Source organism: Buceros rhinoceros, unplaced genomic scaffold, assembly GCF_000710305.1.
Source record: "Buceros rhinoceros silvestris isolate BGI_N320 unplaced genomic scaffold, ASM71030v1 scaffold4277, whole genome shotgun sequence".
In the NCBI taxonomy this organism is placed as follows: Eukaryota; Metazoa; Chordata; class Aves; order Bucerotiformes; family Bucerotidae; genus Buceros; species Buceros rhinoceros.
The window spans coordinates 41,721-51,354 of record NW_010423784.1 but is presented as its reverse complement, the minus strand read 5'-3'; the positions used below and the strand labels follow the sequence as shown (position 1 = coordinate 51,354).

Here is a 9,634-nt window from a genome sequence, read left to right as displayed (position 1 = left end):
TTCCCTACAGGCTTCTGAAACCCAGTTCTATGCTTAAAATATGTAATGGTGCAATGGGTTGGGTTTGACCACGTTAGGCTGGTAATAGCAACTTCTCAGGGGGCATCGACTTAGAACCACCTTCAGAGACATGGCAGGGAAGTTGACAGTGCCTGGTCAGTGTAGAAATGTTTGTGGGACAAGCCCAAAGAGGCTTGGGTTTGCTGACTGAAAAGGCTACTAGATGGGAAAATGCTTGATTCTCCCCATGTTCCCCACACAGTGGGAGCTTGCATGCGCTTATAAATAATGAATGGCAGCACAACTCCCTAAGCCCAATACTTTGTCCTGTTAATACTGGTAACCTATGGGAGCTTGGCCTGTGCGAGCTGCTCATGTTAAAAGTCATATAGAGTTCTGTGGCTTATGGTAGCAAAGTACTGAACAGCTGAGTTGCAAATTCCACTCTGAGGGGTTTTTTCATGTTTCTGTTGCCTGAAAAAATTCTTGTTTAGGCATCCCAGGCACGTGAGCCTTGAAGCTCCATCGCCTGAAACAGAAAAAATAAGTAGTTGTCCCCTTCTGCTGCAGCACTTGGCATCAGCCACGAGTGGGAATGTCTGCTTGCTTTGTCATCCCAGTGGGCAGTACTGCAGGTCTCTGAATTGCACCGTGTCATGCAGCGTTGCTTCGCCTAGCCTCTTCCACACAGAAAAGACTTCAGAAGGGGGTGCAGAATTCAGTTCAGCTTAGCAGTTTAAATGCTCCATGTATGTTTAGAAAGGATTATTATGGTCATGTTGATGAACGGAGAAGCTCACCAAGTAATTTTAATATCTGGCCTGTAGCTTCTATTTGGGTACGAACAGATGGGAAGGGAAAACGGAAGTATAAATGAAGAAGATGAGATTAGTGAGGGTAGGTGGGAACTGCAAAAGCAAAGGAGTGGAGATAGAAAGGTGCCAGCAGCTATTTTAGGTAAGGGAAAATCTTTTTCATGAACACCAATTGATACATTGGTTTGCAGTCACTAGCTGCCTGAGTTGATGTGTTTCCTGTGTTTTCACTGAGCAGGCAATGGTGTCTCAGCACAGGCATTTGCACATGGGCAGGATCAATGATTTTGAGCAGCTGACAACATTTGATGTGGCTCTATTAATCATGTTAGTCCTTCACTTTGATGAGTAGCTACTTTTCATCATGCATGCCCAGCTGAGCATTACAGAAATTGTAGCCACTGTAAGAGTTGTGGAATTTGATGTCAGCTCTGGCTTGTGTGTTATCTGTAAAGTTACAAATCAGCTTCGCAGGATAGCAGCAAGCTACAAATGAGTTGCGCCCTGCCATGGGGTGCCTCGGTTGCCTGCTGAAGCCTGTCACCTTAAACAGAGAACTTGAGAACTTGGTTTGTGCAGCACCTCGTGGGTACAGAGAAAAAATATTCCACTAAGACACCCACAAATCTGGATAGCAAGGAACCCCCTAGACTTGCTTGTTAGCTTGAGTATAAAAGGAGCCTTTTGTTTCCAGACCCCAGTAGCTCTATTTAAAGCTGGCGGTCTCAGGGTCATGGGAAGGAAGCAATATTTGGTGGTGATAGTGCCAGCGTGGTCTGGAGGGATGCAAAGTAGCATGGCCACATCTCCAGAGTGAGGGCAGGAATAGTTGTATTATTCTCATACTGGCACTGGCTTCACGGAGAGTTGTGACTTGGGGCTTTCATAGGGGTTCAGTGTAAAAGACAGACTTGAAAGGACTCTTTGGTTAATCTTCCCTTTGCTGACCAAAACTGTGCCTACTGTATTTATTTATTTTGCATTTTTAAATGCTTGTGTATGATTTTTAGGCTGTTTTGTAGTATAAAAATAGAGAAGGCTTAACTTGAAGACCACACTTGTATTACTGAGGATGTTGAAGTTGCACTTCTGTGACTCATGTTTTTACATACTTATAACCTAGTGTTTGTATGCGTGTGTGTGCATAAACCGGAGAAACCCTCCAGTTACTGTCCAGTTGACGTATATGTTGGAGACAAGCACATCCCTGCCTTGAGATCAAATACAAACACTCCATTATGATGTGGTAGGAAAAGAGCAGAAACTCCGCTGTTTGGCAGCCTCTCTGTCTGCAGGTGGGAATGCCTCGGAGTACTGCAGAAGCCCAGGAGGTCTGCATGAGTGCCTCAGACCCAAATGATTCCTCATGAGTGGTGTGATCAACCACGCCATGTTCTCTAAAGTTATTTGTGTTTTTCTCTGAGAGCAAATCAGCACTGTTAATATTCACGTCTTCCCACGGAGAATTGTTCTGTACGTTATTTGCATGCTGTTGTTTTCATTTGAAAAAAGGAATCACACCATGGTTCTTTGCTTCAATGTTAAATGCTGCGTTGGACGCTATAATAATCTAATCAACATTCAGATTTGCTCAGTGTAAACATTTTTTGAAATTAAGGGCATCAAAGAGAAAAAATGTGAGTAAAAATTAGTGATGTTTCTCCCTTGTGTCTCAGTTGTGTTCTACATTAAGTATACTAATTAAATAAACACTCTTTTGTGTAATTCTTAAAATGACCCAGATCTTCAGTATGTGTCTGAGCAGGCATCCCAGTGTTTGCCTAAATGGAAGGACAACCAGTGGGCATTAATCGTTTGACCATTGAATATATGGAAGACACTGAAAACAGGCTTTCTGTAGGTGCTTGTGTAGTGCCAGGGGGAGGTTGCAGGTACCACTGCCTCAGCAGCCTGAGCTATCCTTCCTCTTCCCTGGCTGTCCCTGGGATGCATCATCCTCTCTGTTACACTGCCTCTACTTCTTGCAACAGGCAGTTCTCCATGAAACAGGCAGAGCACAGGAGTGATTGAGGCTGGTCTCCCTCCCTGCTTCCCTGGAGAGGTGGCAGGTCTGTGGTTGTATGTACTGTCCTGCTAGCACTTGGAGGCCTGGCTCAGTCTGGCGCAGAAATGAAGTTATGTGTGTGTGTTCCTGCAAAATCAAATTGCTGCCAGTGATAGTCACTGAGGACATGTATCTCCAAAGGTGGATCAAATGGAGATACCACGGCTTTGGTGGCTTTAGTCTACACAAGTTACTGCATAATAGCTTGTGCACTTTTCCACAGGAGGTAACCTGAGCCCCTGTGTGCAGCAAAGCATTGGTTCTTGTGTGATTAATAGACATTAATACTTCAGGAAGAAAAGAGAGTTTAATACGGATTTTTTTCCCCCTTCTGAAAAAAACTCTTTAAACTCTTGATATAGCTCTCATTCTAGTGAAGTAATGAGCATTTTTGTTCATAGGTAATGTTGTTGGCAACCTGGGACACTCCTTTTTCAGCCAGAGCTTCCTTGGAAGCAAAGAACATGGAGGGTTCTTGTACGTTGCAGCCACGTATCAGTCCCTGCAAGACCTGGTGCTCCCGACCCCACCGTACTTGTTTGGCATCCTCATTCAGAAATGGGAGACTCCCTGGGCTAAAGTGTTCCCCATCCGGCTGATGTTGAGACTTGGAGCTGAATACAGACGTAAGTAACGTCCATTCTTCTAGCTGCAATTATTTCTGCAGGAGAATATGTTCTGGTTCAGAGCACACACCTCCAGCCCTAAATTGTTACCTGTCAAAGCCCACAAGCTTAAACAGGCAAGTAAAAATTGTGTTTCATACTCACGTGGCATCCAGCTAACAGCACAGCAGCCCTGAGGTGGTGATGTGACCTACAGCCTTTCTACAGCTGTACCTGTTGGTCTGGGAGACTTTTGTGGAGACAAATCTAGTTCTGAGCAGCCATTTATAGTTCACTTAGTGACCTGAAACAGAGTTATGTGCAGAACAAGTCTGGTTTAGCTGATGGAGTTAGGATAAGGGAGAGCCTTTGAGATACTTGTGCTGTGACAGTTGTGACTGCAGGTCACCTCCTCAATCCCCCCTTGGAAGGGGCTGCATTTGAGTCCCACGTTTCCTTGGACACATCCCCATTTCTGGTGGAATCGTCAGATTTTGGCCGTTTGTCCAGCACTGCTGGATGCGCAGCAGATCAGATGCAGGAGTCACTCGGGTTGCTATTCGTCCAGAGAATGTCTGATCATGTGCAGATCAAGCATGCAGCTCAAGGACGGGGAATTCAGGGCATCTGGGACGTAGCTGAGCTGCTGTATGTAGCCAGGGTGACAAACACAGGAAATTCAGCACTTCTTGGTGCCTCAGGACACTGAGCATGAGTTGGTCAGCTGTATGGCGCATCTGTAAGGAGCTGTGATGCTTTCCAGATACCACATCAGTGTGCAGAAGCTGGAGCTTATTTCTGTCAGGAAATCCTGATGATGTTATTGAAACCCTCCTGACTACACTGGGAAATGGGAAGATGCATGGCATATTGGGAAATCAGGCTGAGTGTTCGCCTGAGGATAGTCAAGGAACCTTCCTTCAAACATGCGTTTAGAAAACCTTGGCATTATGTATTACTGCGTGAGTCATGTTTCAAGCACTGCTACAGCTTCTGCTGCAACATAATGTAAAGCAGCCAGAGCCGTACACGACACTTGGAATTGCATCATAGATGTTTCACAAGTGTGGCTAAGTCAGCCAAGGAATGCAGGTATTTTGCATTGCTGACATACCATAAATGTCCCTTCAATTGTTTTTTACATACCCCTATAGAGAATTAGCCATGTTGTTTGGAAATCATGAAAACAGAAAATTAAGCAGTCTGTGCTACCACTCGAATGTCACACGTCAGCCACAGAGCTAAAGGCGTATGATGGTGTAGTGGAGAGCAGCAGGATGGTCATAAGAAAGGAAGAAGCCATTTCCAAGAAGTAGCCTGAGAAAAGCATTTTAGAAAGGTCATCTTGCAATCAGTATCCAGATCGCTCGGTGCACTCTTGCAGTGTGGCACTTGTAAACATTCCGCAGAATTCCTGTTGTTTCCAGCATGGTGAGCAGGGAACCATGACACACGTGTGAGGTGCATTATAATGGTAAAACCTTCTTCGCTTTTGCTTTTTAAGCTGCTCTTCTCTCCAGTCTCTTCCATTGCTGCTGCTTACTATATGCTACTGAGGAGATTGTATTTGAGTCTCTTTTTGCAGAATTTCGGTATGTAAATTTCAATCTGACCCTCTCTGTTTTATTTTGTCCTAGTTTATCCATGCCCACTTTTTAGTGTCCGATTTCGTAAGCCTTTATTCGGAGAGACTGGACACACGATTATGAACCTTCTTGCAGTAAGTGCTGAGACTGAGTCTGCATGTTCCATCGGTGTAATGGATCGGCGTGGGGAGAACTGCACTCCCGCGGCACACAGTAGCTGGCAGGCTTAGAAGACGACAAGAGGAAATAGCGGGCATTTGGGTGAATTTACCTGCTGTTACTGGTACTGGATGTTGGCTTTCAGTAACATGGCGAACTCTAACAAGGTCTCCAAAGCAACATCCAAATCCTGGCCCCAGAGAATGTTTGGGTCTTGAAACTGCCAAGTGCCTTGGTTGCTCAGATTCGTCCCTCAGAAGCACAGTGTGTAGTCACAGCTCTCTGAGTATCCAGCGCTTCAGCTGAAGTGAAGTTATTAGCTCTTCCTGCTTCGCTGATGTTTTCAATATGGAAAATTCTCTTCGATGCATGACCTAACCTCACTGCTAGGAAAATGAGTAACTCTATCCAGTAATGTAACAGAACACAGAGAGCAAATCTTCTTACATGCAGCAATGACATGCAAGGCTGGAGAATATTAATTTTGATGTAAGGAGATCACTGTAATGAGTAACAGTTTGTGTACTGATTATGGAGGTTACAAGCTGTGATGTCTCCATCCCTCCCTGCCTTTCAGTCACTGATTACAATTATTTTGATGGGTTAACTAGTAGTCACTAGCATAGTTGTGAAACCTACAGTGGTAATGACGATCATCACGCCTAACTTTTAAAAATGTGTTTTAATTACCAGGACTTCAGAAATTACCAGTACACACTGCCTGTGGTCCAAGGTTTAGTGGTTGATATGGAAGTCAGAAAAACCAGCATCAAAATTCCCAGCAACAGATACAATGAGGTAGTGCCTGTAAGAAATACGTTTGTGTGAAGTTTCTTTGTGGGATGTAAAGGAACTTTCTTTTACTTGCTACTACTAGGGCAGACGGCCTCAAAAGCAAACGATAAATGCGTGATGCACACAGCTGCTGAAAGCAAGTGAGGGTGGCTCCACAGGAAGGATGCAATTCAATTTAGTATTACTGAAACTCTTAAACTCTTTTTCTTCAGGATTTTTTAACTGTTTACTTATAACACGTAATACCGGTGTGGTTGAGCAAATACAAACTTTACTTGAGGTAAACTAGGAGGAAAAAGTCCATTGGCTTTTCTCTTTTTTGTTGTGTGCATGCTCACATCATTCATTAGTATTTGTTGTCTTGCTGTTTATTTTTTTCTAAAACTTCTCTCAACATCTACATTTTATACTTCATTTCTGGAGAGAGAAAATCAGTCAGCGCCTTTTGTATTTAGTGCTGTTGGGAAAGCTGGGTGAGGGGGTATTTGAACAGTAATGGAAGAGAGCAATGAAGCAGGTGATTGATTTCACGTTCTGTCTGAGGAGGAGGGGGTGACTTGGTATTTTGAAACCCATCAGCAGATGTGATGACAGCAAGCCTCCTGGGCAAAATGGTGTTTGTTTAAAGTTCCTCTAATATCAGAGCAGAATACAGCTTTATCTCAAGAGAGAGTTTCCCTGCAAGAAGCGTTTGATAACAGTGAGAATAAAGAAATAAATTGAAAAAAAAGGAAAAAGTGTTCTTATGTGAAGTTTGAAAAGGATGAAACTGAGGAAGCAAGAAGATAAAGGGTCTGTTAAAAGATTTATTAATTCTTGATGCAGTTGTGAGAAAATGGAAAAGGTCAGTAAAGTTTGCATGAGTTAAATAGGGGTTGGCACGAGGACGTGGTTCAGTAGGTGTTAGCTGTCCCTGGTGTTTTGTAGCTTCAGATCTGGGTTAGGCATTGCACCGAGCTGGGCTGGGAGGAAACGCCTCTATACACGGCTTAGCAAAACCTCTGCAACGTGCTTGGGTTCTCTTTCCAGTGTGATGCAAAGATTCAGCTTTTTAAGTGGAGAAAGTGTTATTTATTTAACATTATTGCTTGCAATCCAGCTGGAAGGTTGAATTACAAGAAGCATTTCATCTGCGTAGTTTGCATTAAGATGAATTAACTGCAAGAGCTTTACTTTCTTTCCTCATGTAAAGCAATATTTAATTAGAAAAGTTTCACTCAGACTATCTAGAAACTGAAAAATTCATTTTAAATCTCAAGCATGGATTAAACGTGGAACATTCAGATTGTAATTAAAAAAACATTAATATATAGTTTTTCTATTAAATTCTTATCTTCAAAATTACTTACATTTTCTACAGCTTATAGTGACACTTGGTTGCCTGTTTAGTCTCTCACAAGGGCGACTCATTTTTTAATCAGTTGCCACATCCAGCAGTTTCTTGTTATGCCAGAGGCAACCACTGGGCTCCATAAAGATGGCTGCTGTTGGGCTAAATTCTTGTTTCTGGAGCATGACATGAGAAACTAGATAATGAAATACACTGTTGTCTGATGTGAAATCTTAATTAAGTTTCCTCCCCAAACATTTCACGTGCTCGCATTTGTCAGCAGTGAGCATCAGCTCATGCTCCTGACACTGTAATGAAGGTTTTATGTTAGATCGAGAGAGACAAAGCTGCTCTGTGTAGCGTGCACGCGTATCAGCTACAGGAAGCAGCGGATGGGAGTACGAGTGCGCTGTTAAGAGATGGCAAATAATTCACCATTTTCCTCCTCATCGGGGTTTTCACTGGGGCGGGGGGTGTGTGTTACCACTTTTCTTTTAAGCAAACATAAATTTTTGTTTTAAAACAAATTCCAGAGATTGAAGACCCTCAGTTTTCTTTTGCATCAAAGATCTCATAGTCTGAGCCTCTACTTTTTTTAAAGTCTCCACATGGGGAACATGGATCCCAGTTTAACCAACTCATGCAGGTGAAGCACAGAGAACTTAAAGCTTTGGTGTCTGGTCGTGGCAGAACCAGGATTGAATGCCACGAGTCTGAGTACTAGCCTAGCGCTGAACCGTGGAGGCAGCACTAGGATTTGTGTCGTAAGCAACTGCAGTTCTGTAAACAAGCCAGGTATCTCCTTCCAGTGTTTTTCTCATGGTTTTTTCCTGTGAATTTGGTTTTTTAAAACAGCTAAAGGTAATAGCTTTTGCAACCTGTATAGCTCAGCTATCCCTTTTACCGTTTACCTGAATTACATAACAGGTGGCACTCTAAAGCTTGTAGCTGTGTAAGGCCTGAACCCTCTTTTCAAAGCAGTGTATGGTTCTGAGTGCTAAAATCTAGCACTCAGCTAGAATCTGACACGAGAATATGAGCTCTGTGGGGAAGCTTGCTCTGGCTGCTTAAACTGCTCCAAGAGTCACCTCTTTATGGTAGTGCTCGATGAACAGGGTGGAAATGGTAAACCTTTCTATTTGCAGATGATGAAAGCCATGAACAAATCCAACGAGCATGTTCTAGCAGGGGGAGCGTGCTTCAACGAGAAAGCAGACTCGCATCTGGTGTGCGTTCAGAACGATGACGGCAATTACCAGACGCAGGCCATCAGCATCCACAACCAGCCAAGGAAGGGTGAGACCGGGGATTCACAAGGAGGCCGTTCCCTCCCGATGCTCTGCATGACTTCTTTGCTCTTTGCATTACCTGTCCAGCCTGTGGCTTTGTGAATCGGCCAGAACTGGGTTTGTCGGCACGTCACTGAGTTTGTTAGCCGTTCAGAGAAAGTAACTCTGACTGCTGGCATTACTAATGGCAGCTTTGTGAGTAGGAAGAGTCACACCTTGCACTATCTGCCCTTGCCCCCTTGGTGTTTTATTCCCCTCGCAGAACCCCCGATCTCAGATGTCAGGGGGCACGCTGTGTGGTTTGCATCCTTTGGACAGTCCACATCACGCTCCTCTGGGTCAGTGGTGCTGTTCTGAATTTGTCTGAGAGGTGTTCTGGCAGCCTCATAGATCAAGCAGACATAAAGTAAAGCACGTAACAGCTTGCTCCCCTGTAAATATGGTAACACTGCCTGCACCAGACCGCTAGGACTGGCGGTGCTCCCGAGGTCACTGTGCCGTAGCTGGCTTAGGCAACACCTCTGCATTACTAACGAGAGCTGTCACTGGCATTTTTGGAGACCACAGGTGAGGTTGTGGTTGCCTGTGCTTGACCTGTACTATGTGAAAGGAGGCAGATGAGGTTCAATATGAGGGAACGGTAAAGAAGAACCACCAGCAGCAGCAGCGTTTTAATAGTGCATCTTCAAGAAACTCCCGGTGTTCCTCTCAGTTAGACCATCTAATCCCCAGGCTTTGTTTTTGTTAGAGTAGCTGGAAGGCTGGAGCAACAGCGTGCAGAGTATTTCAGTGTGGTGGTTTGGGGAAAATCTCTGGCAGACATTCATACTTTCTCCAAATGAGAACAAGGAAGATGGAGGCCAACTTTTACGTTTTTCGAGTATCCCCAGTCACTCCAGTGAGAATGCTGGCAGGGGACGTCACTCAGGGCTGATGGTCTTATCTGATTTATGTTCGTTTTACATATGGGATGACTGTTTTCCAGCAGGA

At 44.1% G+C, this 9,634-nt stretch overlaps 1 protein-coding gene across 2 annotated transcripts in view; it reads left to right on the top strand.

Annotated features, from left to right (window-relative positions):
• ZFYVE9 (zinc finger, FYVE domain containing 9) overlaps nucleotides 1-9,634 on the top strand; it is a 34,959-nt gene that overhangs the window by 20,332 nt on the left and 4,993 nt on the right. For both annotated transcript variants that reach the window (XM_010140525.1, XM_010140524.1), the window contains 4 exons: nucleotides 3,282-3,506; nucleotides 5,123-5,205; nucleotides 5,924-6,028; nucleotides 8,501-8,651. In XM_010140525.1, the coding sequence (XP_010138827.1) occupies nucleotides 3,282-3,506; nucleotides 5,123-5,205; nucleotides 5,924-6,028; nucleotides 8,501-8,651 (564 nt within the window). The remainder of the gene's footprint in view (nucleotides 1-3,281; nucleotides 3,507-5,122; nucleotides 5,206-5,923; nucleotides 6,029-8,500; nucleotides 8,652-9,634) is intronic.